Here is an 18611-nt window from a genome sequence, read left to right as displayed (position 1 = left end):
TCTGTCACTGTAGGAGACGACAACCACAGGGGTCATTTGCTAGGTTCTTTCTGTCACTGTAGGAGACGACAACCACAGGGGTCATTTGCTAGGTTCTTTCTGTCACTGTAGGAGACAACCACAGGGGTCATTTGCTAGGTTCTTTCTGTCACTGTAGGAGACGACAACCACAGGGGTCATTTGCTAGGTTCTATCTGTCACTGTAGGGGCTGGCTGTTTTTGGAAGCAAAGCCTACGTCATCACTTCCTTCCCAGGGAGACGGAGAAGGAGTCCTGGCCACTGGCTATGTGACTGAGCTCTGAATCAGCCTGCGTGCATGCAGCCAGGGTCTCCGTGCAGGGCATCCTCAACGGGTGGGCTCACACATCCACAATGCCCCTCCTAGGAAGTGGAACTTGCCGACCAAGAAGTACCACCTTTGGAATGTGTACCTTAAGTGACCGACTCAGTACAGGTTTCTGTCAAGGCAACCCAAGTAATTAGCACGTTATGATAGATGAGCCGCAGGTTTATAAACAAAAAGATGCTCTGAATTTTCACTAGCATGATAATTAAAATGATAATTAAAAGACATAGGTTTCACTATAAAAAAGACAAAAAAACAATTTGCAGACTTTTTACTGAATGCCTCACTAAAAATTTCACCATAAAAATATGGAAGAAGTGCAAAATTCTACTTTTCTGGTTCAGAAAGGATACTGCCCAGCGTAGCTTAGTGTTTCAGGATCAATGTCATCTTCGTAAGCATTCAGAGGGATGAGTTTCCTTTTGATGGGATCAAAAACTAGCTGATAAAGGAAGGTATTGTTGGCTCGAATAAATCCTTTGATGTAATCTTCTGGTACTGTTATGTTCATCTTAAGATAGTGTCCGATTTTCTTGATAACCTAATAATGAATGTAAAAATATTTACTAGTTATCTGCAAATACAGAATAGGGAGTATATCATCACCAAGATCAACTGGTTCACATTAGAGGAGGCTGAGGACAGACAGAAAATCAATTGATTTTATCTGCACTGAAAGCCTCTACCAGCAAACACGACCACCATGTCATATCACTAAAAACTGTAACAGCATTTTCTTCAATTTTTCTATTATTATGAACAAGTCAGTTACACATCTAGTTTATATCCCCAGGTGTGACATTAAGACATATTCCCCACCCTCAAAGTCCCTTTCATCCACACAGCAAAATACAAACATACAAAACCCGAGAATTAAAATGAAGTCGACCTCTAACTTCTGTTAGAGTCATGGATGATTAAAGCTGGTAGTGGTTTAAATACTTCCTACCACACTCACAGATGAACAAGGGGAGAGCCAGAGAGCAGAAGTCAGTGGCCCTGGGGTCACCGGCAGGTTAGTGCGTGGCTCCCTTCCCCTCGGGCCCCCCCACTCCCCGCCGAGGGGAGTGGGGCGGGGGTGGCAAAATGAGCTTCTTCAACATATACTGCCCCCCCCCCCTTTTTTTTTAAAGGTAAAGCTATCAGAGAAATGATCGAGCGGTGATGCAGGTGTCACAGTTTTCCAGAGGACACAGGACACATGATACTACATCAGAGGAAGTAGGTAGGAGAACCCAGCTGTCTTCTATCAAGCCATGTGAAAGATATTTACATAAATGTGCAATCCCTGTCAGAATTTTCACGTTTTCAGAAGACACGGCTATGTTTCATTAAAATATGCTACATATGCTAACATGTAATGAATTTATTACTGTTAGCTTTAAATTAACCAACATTTTATCTTTGTTTGAATTTGATTCAGTAAATACCAACAGCTATAAGCCATTTAACAAAAATTATTGCCACCAAGAGCTTTAAAGAGGGTAAAGGGACCCTGAGACCAAAAAATTTGAGAGCCAGCACTACAGAGAATAGGACAGAAATTGAAAGATAATACATTTTAACATTAATTCTATCTAGAACATTTTGCCCTTAAGTCTCTTTACATTAGTCTTCATTTAAAAAATTTTGCCAATTGCTTAAAGCAGGTCCATCAGTTGCCAAAAGCAAAATCCTAGTGTTTTAGTCATTTTGTCCTTTTGATGACATGATATGGGATACTGAGAGGATAGAATATTTAAAATTCATATTCTGAAGGGTTTATCTCTGACGTAAGAAATGCTCCAGAAACCCAACCGGACTGGGCGACTCACTCTTACCTTCACGATGTCTGGATTATTGGCCAGTCTTAGCACTTTGCAGGCCTTTGCTAAGCCAATCCCACGCAGCGAGGAGAGGTAGTCACAGCCCGAGAGAATGCACATATAGCGGAACTTCTCCTCTGTGAACACGTCCCCAAGCTGTCTGCACATGCCCAGCCGCACCTGGTCAATCTCTAGTCCATTTCCAAACTGGTCCATTTTTAAAATCACCTTCAAAAGGAAGGGAAATAGTCAATACCTATAAGGGTCATTTTAATTTTTCATTATCTAATCCACTGTAATATTTCTAAGAATTCTTTCTTGTTCTTTATCATAGCACTGAGAGAGAGGAGAGATAGGCAGGCCAGTTAATTACTGTGAAATCTACAAATAAATGAAACTGAAGCATAGATGAGGATAGACCAGGTCATGTGCCAGGACTCCCTTGTTCTGACTCTGGGAGAAAGAATGCCCTTTCTGTACCTCTTACCTCCCACTGACATCCAGGATTGTCATGGTGATCAAACAGTGATTCATACAAAAATCCTTTTTCTTATTCTTAAAGTAATACATGCTCATTGTAGAAAATTTGGAGAACATAGAAATTCAGGAAGAAGAAAACAGAAGTTGCCTGACATCTCTCATCTATCACTGTTACCCGGCATTAATCCTCTGACAGATCTTTCTAGTCATCTATGAAATTTAGAGATGATATAAGTAACATTGGCAGTAACAAAAATGATATCATCTTGTAGTTTTGTATCTTAATTCCCCCCTTACTACCTCATGATAAAATGTTCCATTAAACAGCTTTATACATAATTCTAAATAACTGCAAAGCAACGGGCTGGATAAGTTATTTACCTCACCTAACTGAAAAATGTAAAGCATATAAGTTATACCAAAAATAAAAATAGTAAGTCTATGCTCTATTGAAGAATTTGGATAAAACAACAATAAAACCTTCTAACCTTAAGGGCTTATTCTGAAAGTGTCCAGACTGCACAGATGTCAAGCAGCAAAACCCTTCTTTTCATTTTAAATAAAATTATCATCATTGTAGGTAGATATTAACTGCGGGTATTAATGATTCCTAGAGAGGAAAAACCTTATTTCCTTGCTTTACACCACTGCCAACTACACAGAAAAGCAGCATATAGTTGTAGTCAGGTACCTTTTTACAGCCAAAAGCGAGGAGGTCAGAGTCCTCTGTGATTATAGCTTGTACAATACCCGTTTTGTTAAGATAGGCCAACTGTGCGTCTGCTTCGTACGGAGCCACGAGACAATCTACTCCCTGGGACCGAGCAGCCTGCCAGAGAAGGTCGTAGTCAATCTCCAGCAGAGTATCTAGAGAGAACTCAATAACTTCCCATCTCATTACCAGCCTCAACATGTACATGCTCATGTTATTTTCAGAAATCATTTCCTTTGGGGTTTTTCCACTTTTAGTCCTAGCACATATTGAACTAATCATATAGCCACAAAGATTTCTTTTTTAAAAAATCAATTTATAGGAGAAAATACTGCTGTATATTCAGAGGGAGAGAAACAGCTACAAGCCAGAAAAAATTATTTCAAATTGTAGAAAGAAAGCTTGCATCTTAAGAACGGCTATGCTCCAAAAACATAAAAGACATTTGTTTGGAGCTCTGAATATATTTTCCCCATAAAAATAACATGCTTTCTTTTCAGACTACGAAAGTGTGTCTGACACTGTTTTGATAAAACTACAGAATTTAATCTCTGTATTTATTTTCCTGTTTACCAAGCCATTTGAACAGAGGCCTGAAGCAGGGGAACGGAGGGCTCGAGCTGCCGGCCGCAGAAGAAGATCTATGGTGGTAAGAAACTTCTGTGCAGAAGCAGGTTGAGGAGACTAGGGGTCTGAGAGGTCCTGAGCCAGTGAGGCTGGTTCGACAAATCCCACGGCCATGAAGAGTAGAGGTGTTAAGTGTTAACAACTACATGACAGTGGGGTGAGACTGGCCCTCCAGGAACGATCCCTTCCATCTCTGCGGAACAAGGTGCCCACCAAGCTCAAATATCTAGAAAGGGAGGGCGTCCCTTAGTCCTTAGGATTTCTCCCTTGCAGACTGTTGGACTCCTCTCCTCTGTTGAAAGATACTGCTCCCTTCTTCCTGAGACCTGCCCCTTCCTTGAGGTTAGGCCTAGAATAATTTTCCTCCCACCAAAAAATGACTCATAACTAGCTTTGATGAACTTAGCCATTTGTTACTTTGGTTTTATTTCTCATTTGGCTTACTTTAATGACTTTGTGGGCCATCACATGTGTGATATTGATAGAACGGGTAAAACATTCTCTGGCTTCTGAGACTTTGCCCTCACGAAGAAGCTGCTTTCCCTTAAGAAGATTGGCTTGTCGTCTTCTGCAAGGGGAAAAAAAAAGTTTGACTCATCTGATAGTGTTTACCAGGTCCCTGAGAACATGAACCCAAATCTTTTGGGCTTCTAGTAAAAGGAACACAAGTGATTTATAATGCACGCACACACAAGCTTATCCTCAGACTTCCACAGCAATGCTCTATGTCAAAAGAAAATGGAGTAACTAAGACACTTAAGAAAATGTGAGTCAAGGCTTTCACACCATCAAAATTAACTTTCAAGCATAAAGGTGCACCTTTATCAACATATGAAGAACTTGAGAAATACCACTTCTGTGAGCTTGTGGGATCTACTAGAAAACAAATTTCAGAAAAAACAAAATAACATCTGCAGAATGGTCTATAACAAGCAAATATGTGGTAATTTGTAGAATCAATACCAAATACCGTTAAACAGGGAGACAGTGATAGTACACATTCTAACAATATAGAACTGCTATTTTTAAAATGGGAAAAGAGAGAGCATATGCGAAGGAAGAAGAAATTTTAACTGTTTTCAATAATCATATTGGTAGTGGTAGTATCAGTATTTAATTCTGAATCTACTGTTGAGTGTAATAAAATACTTATACTTATTTTGGGATAAGATAAGTGAGTCATGGGCGCCTGGGTGGCTCAGTTGGTTGGGCGACTGCCTTCGGCTCAGGTCATGATCCTGGAGTCCCGGGATCGAGTCCCACATCGGGCTCCCCACTCAGTGGGGAGTCTGCTTCTCCCTCTGACCCTCCCCCCTCTCATGCTCTCTCTCATTCTCTCCTCAAATAAATAAATAAAATCTTAAAAAAAAAAAAGATAAGTGAGTCATTATAAGATACTGCAACTTCATCCCCCCGTGCCCTTGAAAATTAAGATTCTCAGTATGGAAGAAAGGAGATAAAGATGTATTACAGAAGAAGGAGAAACCCTACAGTTGTGAGCCGGCGGGGGGGAGAAGAAACCCGGCAGTCCTGAGTCTGAACTGGAAGAATCAATCAGAACTCATGAGGTTCTGATCTTTAAATGTGCACACACACACATACACACACATTCCCTAGTTCCACTTTTAGACTGGGCTCCACAGATGAAGAGACTTGTAGAAAAGGATTTTAAGTGCCTCTCCCGCTGCTACAGTGGCACAGGGAAAGCTCATCCTACAAAGACAAAAAGACTTCACAGGTCAGAGACAGACAGACAGACAGTTGTAACATTTTTTTTAGCCATTTTTGAGCTTAGCAAGAGAAAATTAATAAGTATCTGCAATTAGAATTAAGAATATGAGACACCCAGGTGGGATCTGATTTGGATTAATCCTTTAGCCATACTAGTTTGGGACTGTCATCCATCCTTTTAGAACTCACCTAGAATCTACTAATTTTTTATTAAGAGTATATTTAGTAAACTATACATTATTTGTAATAGAATATGGACTCAGTTTCTCCTTTGTAAATAAACTTTATATAGTTCTGGCTTTAAGAATCAGAGCCCTCCAACCTGAAACTGATATAACACTGTATGTTAATTATACTGGAATTAAAAAAAAAAAAAAGAATCAGAGCCCTCCAAGTCAGCTAGATTGAAAAACCTAGATCTGAAAAACTCTCACCTGATTCTAGGCCCAGAGAGAGAGCAAAACCAAGAAAGCAGCACCCTAACAGAATGCTCCCTCAGCGAGGCTTAATTCTATCCAGGTGCGACTCACACTACCTTTGACAACTAAGCCCAGTGGTCTTTCCCATACAGAAATAATGACTCCTGGACCTAAGAACAAATACAGGAGGAAAAGAAGAATGGATGAATGAGGTGGCATAGTTGCTTTATTAAAATAAAGAAATTCCTTCTAAGGTCTGTTGTTATAAAATAACTAGAATCTGTTAAATATGAATGATAACATGTGTAGGGTAACTATTAAAAGAAGAGAAACAGAATGCTTCACTTTTCAACTAGAAAAAAGAGACAATATAATAAGGGTGGAAAAACAATCAATTCAGAAGTCAAGCAAGGTAGGAGTTACCAAAAAACAAAAACAAAACCACAAAACACACACACACACAAAAAGAGAAGACAAATGTAAAATACCAAGAGAAATAATGTATTAAAATATATTAGTAATTAATAGTCAATGTAAAAGGAATAAACTCTCCATTTAAAAGATTTCAAGAAGTGGCAAAGATGGACAGAATGGATACAAACAAACAAACAAACAAAACATAAGGTGCCTGGGTTGCTAAGTCGGTTAAGTGGCTGACTCTTGATTCTGGCTCAAGATCTTGGGATCCAGCCATGGGCAGGCAGGCTCCCCACTCAGCAGGGAGTCTGCTCTAGATTCTCTCTTTCCCTCTGCCCCTCCCCCCACACAAACATGAGTTTTCTCTCAAATAAATAAATCTTATAAAAAATAAACCACACACACACACATACACATGGTAATGTGTTCTTTATAAGAGGCAAACCTAAAAACCAATGATGGAGTAAAGCTAAAGGTGAACAAATTAAAAAAAAAAAAAAAAAAGACAGTAGAACATAGAAAAAAGTTATAGGTATGCTAATATCAAACAGAATAGACTTTAGGAAAAAGAAGCCTAACTAGAGTTTAAAAGAGTCACTATATATTGTTTCAGTTTACCACAAAAATGTAACTAATTCTAAACTTGAATGCAACAATAAAATTGATTCAAAATAAACAAAACAAAAAGTGGACAGAACTATAAGGTAAATGACAAATCCACTACCAAATTTTAACATACTTTTCCCAGTAATTTATGAATTAAGTAGACAAAAATTTAAAAAAAAAGACAAAAAACAAACAAAACAGTAAAGATACAGATTTGAGCACCATAATCAATAAGCTTGACTTACTGGACAGATATAGAATCTTCCTCTTAGTAACTGGAGAATACACATTCCTTTCTAGCACACATGGAACATTTAAAGACATTTGTTCAAGTACTAGGCGATAAAGCAAGCCTCAACAAATTAAAATTTAAGAGAATTGGTATAAGACTACAGCATCAGACTTAAATGCAATTAAATTAGAGAGTGACTAGAGAATCAACTTACTCCCTTCTAGACTTTTCCACTTCCTTTTTAGAAGGTAAAGTACATCCATCAAATACGAGAATAGGCTTGATCCCATGAGAGAGTAACATATTTACAAATTTCATACAAAATCCTACATACCTATGAAAATAAAGAAAAACGCATTTAGGTGCGTGGCATCTTGTAAGGTAATACTCTTGCTCTTTTTAAAATCAGATGAGACAGATTATGAAAGAGAAGGTTTTTACTATTTTTTTAAGCAAATGTTTTCACAGGAAATGGAAACTCTAATTTAGACTTGGGTTCAAATCCTGCCTTGGATCCTAATGGTCTATGTGACAAATGATGGATTATTTGATGCTGCAAACCCTGCTTTTCTCATCTGCAGATGAAAAGGTTTTGACATCCCTTCCAGTTCTGATATTTTGTGGTTCCAAATCTTGCCTTTTTCCCCTATTTTTTTTTGTTTTGCTTCAAAAAACTTCGAATCTACTGAAAAATTGAAAGAACAGTACAATAAATATTTGATTCCTCCAACAATGCCATTACCACACCCGAGTTATTTAAAAGCAATAAAGTATCATCTAACATACAGTCTATATTAAACTTTGTCCAATTGTTCCAGTATTTCTTATAACCAGTGGTGTCCTGGTAAAGGTTTAACAACCAGTTCTGTGGGAAGGGGTGCCTGCTCCGGAGCATTTGTCAAATTCCCTGACATGAATATATTACAATGGTGAATAAACTACCAATGCGGGGTCACCAAATGCTGAACTGGGAGAAGATGGTGTATAGCAAACTTGTATGAGTTGGCTCCAACACAATGTTGCTACCCCTCTCCCCCAACAGTCTAGGATCTAAACAAGGATCATGTATTGCTTTTAGTTTTTTTATTCCGGCAAGGCAATTAACAAGAAGAGCCACATTACAACTTCCATCATTTATAAAGAAAAGGATATTTTAACTAAAGAACAGAAATAGACATAATATTAAAAGATAATCTTTTAAATCACATAATACTCATCTTAATGAAAGACTATGTGGTCCTTCTTTTTATTGTAAACCAGTGACAACAGACATGTATTGACATGTATTTGTCTACAGAACAGTGACTTTGTACTAATTCTGGGCCTACTAATGAAGTATCATGTAAAAGATAGGGGAAAGCAAATATAAAATCATAATAAATCTCAAAGGAAATTCACTTATTTTTTTAATCAGACAGAATACAAACATCAGACACCTGTTGCAGAAATCTTACCAGGTCAGCATATTAGATCTACCTCATTCCTTATAATTGTCATAAAGGCTTATCATACACTTATCCATATTTTCTGACCTTTTCTAGTTAATATCCCCATCCAAAGGTGGATAAGAAAGGAAAAATAAACTCTATCAAATGTGACTTATTGGGGCACCTGGGTGGCTCAGTTGGTTAAGTGACTGCCTTTGGCTCAGGTCATGATCCTGGAGTCCTGGGTTTGAGTCCCACATAGGGCTCCCTGCTCAGCGGGGAGTCTGCTTCTCCCTCTGACCTTCCCCCTCTCATGCTCTCTCTCTCTCTCAAATAAATAAATAAAATCTTAAAAAAAAAAATGTCTTATTAGTTGCTGTGAGGAAAAAAAAAAATTAAAGTCCACAATACTTTGTAGAAAGTCCTGAAACTTTTTAGTTCAATAAATTACTACATGGCAGGTCTGTGGAGTTCATCAATGACATCTCTAATAAAGGATATTTTCTGTATTTTGGACTACTCTTCTAATTAGTCAAAAATCTCAGAATCCCAAGAACTACAAAAAACTAGAGAAAGTTCTTCCCCTGTGAAGAATATTCAAAGAAATACTGCAGGTAGAATGGAAAATTTATAGTCTTCAGCTACACCTGTCACTATTCAAATTTAGTGGCAGAAAAGAAATGGCCTTCAGATGGAGTGGCAGCAGGGCTCTGGCTCCTTCAGATCCCACACGTACTGTTCCAGGTCACCTTTGGTCAAATTAACTGGAGAAGCCTAAAAGCCTGAAATATCGGCCATTCAATAAAGACTTTCCCTCTTTCCTCCAGGAAACAAACAGCATTAACACATTTTTCCTATTTTTCATTGTGATTAAGTCATATCAAGATCCGGGAGCCTTTCCTCCAGGAGATAAATTACATATTGCAAAAAAGAAAATTCATAATAGTGATCAAATCGCTCCAGAAAATCTCTGTTCCGAAATTATACTTGCTTCTTTTTCTAATGTCTCTATGTAAAAAAATAGAGAAGATATTAGTCCATGGAACATGCCTCAAATGAAGTTGCAGTTATGATTGGATATCAGCAAGGCCCACCACCTTGGGCCCCAAGTCAAGTAAAAAGGAGTCAGAACACCTTGTCCCTTTGAAGTAACTGCTTTGTTTTGCAAACTGGGCTCAGTTTCTTAGGTAAAGAATAAAGGACACAGTCTTTGGTTTTTGTCTACAGGTGTCTTGATACTATATCACAGAACGAAGTCGCTCCTGATTTGGCAATGTTCTCAGTCTCACTTCTTAATAAACCTGGCATTGAATGAAAACGATCCCAATATAAGTCTGATTCTTAGTTGACAAAGAACTAATTAATACAAGGTCCAAACTTACTTATCAGTAGGTTCACCTCTGGCTAGTTTCTCAGCACAAGCAATAGCTCCTTTGTGCAGCCAGCAATATGTATCCACAGCTACTACCTGTCCTTTATACTTCCTCACGTGGATGGGTTCAGAAGCTTCTTTGATAAACTGCAGTAATCCATGTATCCCCATAGTGCCAAGTTAACTACATGATGTGAGAGGAGAAAGGAAAAACAGCAATATTTAGAGCAAAATATATTTACTCAAAAGTTTTAAAAAAATAAGAAAAAGGGCTTGGAAACTGATATAGCCATTGTTATTGCTTAGATATTTTAGAATCACTGCTCTTTAATACTTCAACTGGGCTCCTGCCAAGAATTTCCAGTCTAGAATATTTATGCTAATCACCAACTCTAACGTCACTTGATAGTTCCGTAACGTTTATTCTTTCCAAAGTGCTTTCCCACTTGGAATCATGTGTGTTCCAAGCATAGGCACCCAGGAAGTGCTAAAAGTGCAAGAATCTCTCTCTCTCCAAAAAAGCATTATTAAGATCTACCCCCTTCCACCCAGGAAGAAGCCCTTAAGTCCCTTCTATGCAAAAATTCTGGAGCTGACTCAGACCTTTCTGAAGCACTACAGTTGACCCCTGAACAAGGACGGGGGTTATTTGCACCCACCCCCACCCAGTGGAAAATCCACATATGATTTTTGACTCTCCCAAAACTTAACTAATAGCCAGAAGCCTTACCAATTACATAAACTTGGTTAACACATATTTTGTATGTTATATGTATTATATACTGTATTCTTAAAATAAAATAAGCCAGAGAGAAGAAAATGGCATTAAGAAAATCACAAGGAGGGGCGCCTGGGTGGCTCAGTCTTAAGCGTCTGCCTTAGGCTCAGGTCATGATCCCGGGATCGAGCCCTGCATGGGGCTCCCTGCTCCACGGGAAGCCTGCTTCTCTCTCTCCCACTCGCCCTGCTTGTGTTCCTTCTTCGCTGTGTTTCTCTCTGTCGAATAAATAAATAAAATCTTAAAAAAAAATTTAAAAAGAAAGAAAATCACAAGGAAAATACATTTACAGTACTGTACTGCATTTATCAAAAAAAAATCCAGCGAATCGACGGACCCTCACAGTTCTTTTTTTTGTACAGATTTTATTTATTTGACAGAGAGAGACACAGCGAGAGAGGGAACACAAGCAGTGGCAGAGGGAGAAGCAGGCTTCCCGCGGAGCAGGGAGCCCCATGCAGGACTTGATCCCAGGACCCTGGGATCATGACCTGAGCCGAAGGCAGGCGCTCAACGACTGAGCCACCCAGGCGCCCCTAGACCCTCACTCACAGTTCTAACCCCTGTGGTTCAAGAGTCAGCTCTAGCACCCACCCCCCACCCCACTCAAGATAAAAAGTAAAAGCAATGCGGCTGAACAGCTGCTTAGTGTTTCATAACATAACCCCCCCCCCCCCCCCCCCACACTCAGTCTGTGGGGGAAGGCAGAAAGAACAGGGTAAGAACCCGCCTCACCTTGAGACTGTCTCGAAGTTCGGAGCTCTAGGCCAGCAGTGCACTCACCAGTTGTGGAGACGGGTGGGGGATTCCGACTCTTAAATACGGCAGGTAATTGGGATGCAGGTGTTCCTCAAGTCACGGTTTGAGAGAAGCAATTAGCCTCCTACCTCTCAGATAATGCCTCTAAAAAGAGTCTTCTTCCCCTTTGAGGGAAACTGAGGTAGTACACATTTTGCGAAACCTGTACGTCTCTTCTAAGCTAGGTAAATACGGCGCCTAAACGTTTCCTCTTCAGCGGAGTGGGAATGACCTGGGGCCACAGGGCGGGCACCATCTCAGGGGGCCCGCCTGCCACCCGCGAGGTACGACCACACCGGCGACCTCACCGCCTCACTCCTGTCCACACGCTGTGCACGAGTGGCCCGCAAGCCCATTCCAGAAGACACGCTTCCTTCAGCCTGCAAGACATCAAGAAGAAAATTCACTTTTCCACATTTAAGAGTGGGGACTGCAGGTGAAAGGGGAGCCGCTAGCTTGGGCGGCAGCCCTGCAGAAGTCCGGCGGGCGGGAGCCTGCGCCCGCAGACCCTCCCTGCGCTCAGGGCAGCCTCGGCTCGGCCTGCACCGCGATCAGCACTCGGGACTCTGCGGCCGGGGCGGGAAGACCCCGCCGGACCCCTCCTCCCGGTCCTGGACGACCGGAGTCCCGAGAGGACGCCACCCTGAGCCCAAGCACAGCCCGCTCCGCTCCCTTCCCGGGAAGGGTTCTCCCCGTCCGCTCCAGGTCAGGTAGGCGGAGGGCTCCGAAACTTGCGCCCGACGCCCCCGACTCACCTGGGCCAGAGCTCCCGAGGCAGTCGGCGCGGAACAGGGGCAGCCGGGTGGCAACCGCGCACCCAAGACTTTTCAATTTGCGCGGGAGAGCTTGAGGTCCCGCCCCAGCGGAAGTGACACCAGAGCGCCCCTCCGCGGCGCCGGCTCCGCTTCTCGCGGCCTCCGCTTCCGGGACCCGAGCCCCGCTCCTCGCCGGACGCCATGTGGCTGCGACCCTGCGACCCCGGCCGCCGCTGCCGGCCAGGATACTTTGCGGTCTTCCGAAGGCGCGGGCGGAGCTGGAGCAGCTGGCTCACGGGAAACGGCTCCCGGAAGTTGGTAGTTTTCGCTCTCGCCGGGGCTGCTGGGAGTTGTAGTTCTCTGCTGACTGCGGCCTCACGTCGGGCCTGCGTTGGTTTAAGGAGCGCCCCCGCGTGTTTGTGTGTAGGGTTTTAAAGCCTGAAAGAGATCACTGCAGCAAATTAGCCTCAGTCTCTGTGGCGTGCAGTTGACCCCAAAGCTCTTCAGAGACAGCTGCATGGCGGGCTGCAGGGAAACAAAAGATGCGTCTCGAGTTATAGGTTCTTTGGACCCTTCCTGGAGACTTTGGGAGGGGAGAGGGGGCGGTTAGTAAGTGATGCAACTAGGAAGTGAATGACAGTCGCTCCTGGACCACACTGTATCCACAGGGCCGTGAGCCCTCCTCTCTACGGGCCTCGTCGAACAAAACACTAACGTAGTTCCTAACAGCTCTAGGCCACATCCCCAGGATGGCCTTGGCCCCCTTTAACGTGAGTGCCTGAGAACCCTCAAGGCTGCGACAGAAGCTACTGTTTGCGCGGGCCAACAGCTGACGGCAGCCTCTGGTCTCCCAGGGTCTGTAGGAGGGCAGGAGCCTGACTTCTACAGTCGCTGGTTCACACTCCCAGGGGATACCCCCTGCCTGGCTTTTGTCGTTTTCACCTCCCTGACTGCTGAGCCCTGAGCAGGACTGTTCCCTGTTGCAGCAGTGTATTATGATTGAAACTGTCCTTAGCGCTTTACCTAGCGTCCAGCTTCGTTCATCTCTGACCTAAATGGGGTGGAGTGGGGGAGGCGGGCTGGCTTCGCAGCCAAATGATGAAAATGAGCCTATGGTGAACAGACTTCAAAGACATTTTGGACCCTGGTGGTCACTGGGGTGAGGCTTCCCCTCCTCATGATACTCTAGACCTTGTATCTGTCTCTTTCCTTAGGGATTTTGTGGTAAAAAAATTGGGGAAGAACCTTAGACCAGACTACGGAGTGTGTTCTGGGCCCAGGGATGACCAGGAATGATAATTCCTAATCATCTTAAAGAACTGAAGGGAAAGAAGCATGTTTAAAAAAATGCTCCCTATTTGATGACCTTCTGTACATGTTTCTCTTATGCTTCTTTTAAAGCCTTTTCATGATTAGTTTAACATCTATCTCGCCAACATATTTTACCTTAGAAATTGTTGAAACGGTGTCACTTTTGGGTTATGTGCTCAGTGGGTGCAGAGCTGCCTCCTCCCCAGTTTTGGTCTTTAGAGTGAAGGCTAGGAGAGGTGGTCAGGAAAGTTATCTTCACTGTGCTTCCAGTGGCCATGGGTAGACCTCACCCTGGGCCAGCTTGGAACTGACCACAGGGTTTGGTGGGGGACAGTTCCGAACTGCAGGAAGGTAAAGAGGAGCATAAGTGTGGGTGGGGCGTGTTTGTAAGAAAAATGTTCCTACAGTCATTGGACTGCCCAGCTGTGGTCCAACCAAGAATGTGCCACACGTGGGGTTCTTAGGAAGGAACCCAAACCTCAGAAAGATGCCCAGCCCCATGGAATCCATCATGAAACAACCATAGGAGGTTGCTGTCCTACGAACAGCCCATACCTTCACTGCTAATTTGACTCCCAAGTAGACTGGATTCTCGGCTGCAGCGTTTGAAGCCTGGAACTTTTAGAAAACACCGGTTACGTTTCACTGAACAGAACCCTTTGACTTTTTGAGAGGATAAAAACATTTGAGTCAATTCATGCAGTAACATGCGTTAGGTGTGCCTGTCGTACTAGGTGATGTGGGGAACACAAGGAAATGGTCCCTGTCCTCAAGCAACTTGGGCTCTAGTTATGCAGACAAAACATGTATCCATTAAAAAGTTAAAGAACAAATCATGATGGTGTGTTGTTAAATTCTGCAATGAGTGGTACAACCCCTAAGTTCTTAGCTGAAGACTGTTTTCTGAAGTTTTCCCTGATATGCACCCAAACACCTTGCGATGACCCTTTCGCCCTGACACGTCTCATGCTCTCCGTTTTAATCAACTTTGCCCCTAGATCTAGCAAATAATAATACAGACCCAGTTAAATTTGAATTTCAAACAAGCAAAAGATACATTTTTACTATGTCTATGACAATATATGGGACATATACTAAAAAATAAATCCATATTTATCTGAAATTCAAATTTAACTTGGTATTCTGTATTTCCATCTGGACACCTTACCTTGGGGGCAGGCATCATGTCTCCTAATTTTCATATCTGGTGTTTAGCCCTGGTGTTGATAAAAAAATGTCATAATTTGTGGACTAATAAATGAATGTCCTAGGTACAGCACTATGAATTCTAGATTTTCTGGGCAGCTCTGATTTTTAATTTGGAAAATATTACCTCTGTTGTTATGGAGCAGTATTTTCTGAAATGTGGAACGGGGTGATCATTCGGGGCCCCTCTGGGCTGCCCCTCCTCCTTTGTCTGGTTTCAGGCAGGGGTGCTGCAGCCGTAGCTGATGAGCACGTGCCCCGCACCCCCACACACTTAGGCAAAAAGGAGCATTTTCCAAGAAAAGATGTGGAAATGGGTTCTTTTCCTTAGCAGCACGGGAGGCTTTTGCTCAGCACCAAATTTCCCTCCAAGCCGTGGAGACAGGGAACTGGGAATGACCCGAGGTGCTGGGCAAGTCTGCGTCCTTTGTCACAGAGTTGTGGAGACTGCATTTTCACTTCGCCTCTCTGTTGAACTCAACATGAATGTGTGAAAAGCAGGATGCTTACAGTGTGAGGGTGAAGATGATGAGCAATAGTGTGATGGATATATAGACATGGAACTGATGTGGGAAACAAAGGCAAAAGAAATGTCACTTAAATTAAAATCTCCTTACAGCTTGCAGCCCACTAACAGATCCCTGAAACACGCAGAGCGTGACCTTCCTCAAGGAACTCGTGGCTGCCTTCAGGTCTTCATGTTTAAAAGGAACCTTATCTTGGTAGCAGCTGGCCCCTCAAGGTCCTGAAAGCCTCGCTTCCAGATTCCTTGGAAACTTGCGCTATCCCTAACCCCTACGAATTAAAAAGTATCCAGTGAGTCACCCCTCATTCCTTGATAGCTCTTTCTGCACACAGGTCCTGTCCCATGAGCAGGGAAGGGGTGAAGGGATAGACAGGAGAGATAAGAGGCCCCTGACTCCCTTGAGTAGGCTCTGAAACTATTCCTGGCAGGTGGAGAGGCTGAGACAGAGCTAAACAAGAGATCAGGGAACAAACCAAGACGGCAAAAGAGTCTCAAGGTGACAAGCTTCCCAGTCAGTTCTCAGTAAGATTGCCACTAAAAGCCCTCAGTGGCAGCCCATTCAGGACCCCTCTCAAGCTAGTGAGCTTTTCCTTTCCTTTCTGTTCTCACTTTCAGGTCACTTCACACTTTTGTGTCCATGAGATTCATTCTTCGACTCCATGAGACAAGAAGCCTGCAATCCCGCAAGAGAACAGAGTGCTCTTCTTCTCTCTGGTCATGAAGAGCTCTAGTTTTCTAGTTTTCAGGAACTTATTTTTAGGTGTCCGTTTTTGTAGCTCAATTCGACTGATTTTTACTTACATTTAATTGTTTTTAATTATTTTAATCGAATGACTTGTTTTCATTGCAATTTTAGTTACATCTGTTATGGTAAGTGATACTTAGGATATGAAATTTGCTTTTTAAAAATTTCAAGTTAAAAATGAGTCAATTTAAAGAAAACCTATTAAGTAAGTAATAGGACAGGTGTTTCTCCTTTGTGGCAAATATGAGTAAGTGGAGTTTCCCAAACAGTCATTTTCTCCCACCTTTAAAATACCCTTCAGCTTTTGTCCTGTTTCTCAGCTTCCCTTAAGGTAAAATGTCTTGACAGAAGTGTCTGGATAAAAAAAGAATTGTTTGTTTTTGCTTTCTCAGATTCTTCCATTCACTACTATGTATTTTTTAATTGATGTATAATATATACAGAAAGATGCACAAATGCTAAGCCAATTATCCCCAAATGAATGTTATATGTTACCCCCACTCAGCTCTCCCAGAAGACCTTTGTCCCCGCTTCCCAGGAACAAACATCTCTGTCCTTCTCAAAGTTAACCGTGATCTGTCTTCTAACTGCATGTGTTAGTTTTGTCTTGCTTGTGAAGCTTATGTAACTAGAACCATGCAGTTTTTATTCTTTAGCACTTGCAGCCCAAGGTTACTCGCTCATCTTGAGGCTTCAATTCTTTGTTGTTGTTGTTTTTTAATTAGAAAAACCAAAGTTGAGAGAATGCAATCCCCTTTCCTGGTGAGCTTGGGATCAGTCCTACCATAGGTAAAAAATAGATGTGGCTTTTTTTGACTTGAGTGGGAAGGTGTGACTCACAATAAGATGCCAGGATGATAGTTCCACGGTGGTAAGCTGATGGAGGGTACTCTTTCACCAGAGAGCTCAAAGGAACACTGCCATTGAAAAACTCAGTGAAATTCAACCTGGAACAAGAAAGAGACATCAATACATCAATGGAGTGAGAAGAACAACCAGTAACAGCCTGCTTAGTGAGGAGAAATACAAGAGGGGGAGGCTGGGCTTGAACAAAGGAGCCACATTGATTATGAGGGGACGAGTGGTCCTTGTGTTGAGAGAGCCAGATTTGTGCATGAAGCTGCTGCTCTCAGAATGAAAGAATAATGAATTCGTGTCCACTTATTGGTCTTTCAGCCTCCGGGGCACTTACTCTGCCAGCAGTTCTATTTTGAGAAGCAGAGGATAAACACAGGCTTTAATCTCACCATTTAAAATCCAATAAATATTTTTACCAAACATCTGTGGCCAATTTTCCCATTGTTCTTTTCTTCATCTATAGGCATATTTTATCTCTCTAGCTGTCGTCTGTTATCCCTTATGTGCCCCCTCACTTGGTTAAGAGCTGAAGTTCTGGACATATATTACCTGGATTCCTATCTGGACTACACCACCTGTGAGTTCTTAATTAGCTGACTTGGGGAGAATTTCCTAGTGTCCTTATTTTTCAGTTTATCTAAAGCTGGGGTGGATAATAGATGTAATAGGATTGTGAAAATGAAGTGAGATAATGTATGTAAAGCAATACAGTGTCTCAGTATTGGTTAAGTGGAAAAAAAAAAAAAAAGTCCGCAATATTTAATAGTGTGTAGTGATCTATAGTGTGTCAAGAGCTTTCACGCACATTTTTAATTTGGTCTTCACCATCACTTAGTGAGAGTTCAGGCTTGTCCTTTTCATAAAAAGGAAGGAGGTTTTTAGCTCTGTTCAGGGGCCCCCTAATATCAGAGAGCAAATGGTAGAGTCAGAATATTTTATCTAAAAAGACATTTTCCTCCATAGATTAATGGCTTTTTACAGCATTATGTTACTTCCCTTTAAAATGAAATTGTTGTTATCTTTGTAGTTGATTTGGCCCACTTCATTCATAACAGAAGAATCAAAATGAGAGCCTAGGTCTCCTCCTGCACGACCTCATCCTGAATCTCTGGTTTCCCTCAAGAACTACTCAAAAGAAACTGAATTGGTTAAATAAAAATCGTGCCTTTGCATATTATCACCCATTTCTGGAAACTTGCTGGGACCTAAAAGAATAGTTATGTAAGGGAAGGAAATTGAAATGCACTGTGCAGAAGAAGTCTTTTACTTGCAAATGACAGAAACCCAGCTTAAACCAGCTCTTGTAAAAAGGGACTTTATTCCCTCTATTATGGGTTGAATTATATACCCCTCAAAAAAGATATGTTGAAGCCCTAACTCCCAGTACCTCAGAATGTGACCTTATTTGGAGACTGGATTATTACAGAGATAATTAAGTTAAAATGAGGTCATTAGGGTG

The 18611-nt window shown here is 41.9% G+C and overlaps 1 protein-coding gene across 1 annotated transcript in view; it reads right to left on the bottom strand.

Moving 5' to 3' along the window:
* The window catches only part of EXO1 (exonuclease 1), a 37622-nt gene extending 25023 nt beyond the window's left edge, over positions 1-12599 (bottom strand). The window contains exons 1-8 of the mRNA XM_035010943.1: positions 12507-12599; positions 11689-12131; positions 10186-10359; positions 7591-7710; positions 4416-4539; positions 3324-3461; positions 2168-2380; positions 701-888 (exon numbers count right to left, since the gene is read on the bottom strand). Of these exons, the coding sequence (XP_034866834.1) occupies positions 701-888; positions 2168-2380; positions 3324-3461; positions 4416-4539; positions 7591-7710; positions 10186-10346 (944 nt within the window). The 5' untranslated portion in view covers positions 10347-10359; positions 11689-12131; positions 12507-12599. The remainder of the gene's footprint in view (positions 1-700; positions 889-2167; positions 2381-3323; positions 3462-4415; positions 4540-7590; positions 7711-10185; positions 10360-11688; positions 12132-12506) is intronic.
* Positions 12600-18611: the final 6012 nt, after the last annotated feature.

Source organism: Mirounga leonina, unplaced genomic scaffold, assembly GCF_011800145.1.
Source record: "Mirounga leonina isolate KUSES-001 unplaced genomic scaffold, KU_Mleo_1.0 Mir_154, whole genome shotgun sequence".
In the NCBI taxonomy this organism is placed as follows: Eukaryota; Metazoa; Chordata; class Mammalia; order Carnivora; family Phocidae; genus Mirounga; species Mirounga leonina.
This window is presented reverse-complemented; position numbering and strand designations above follow the sequence as displayed.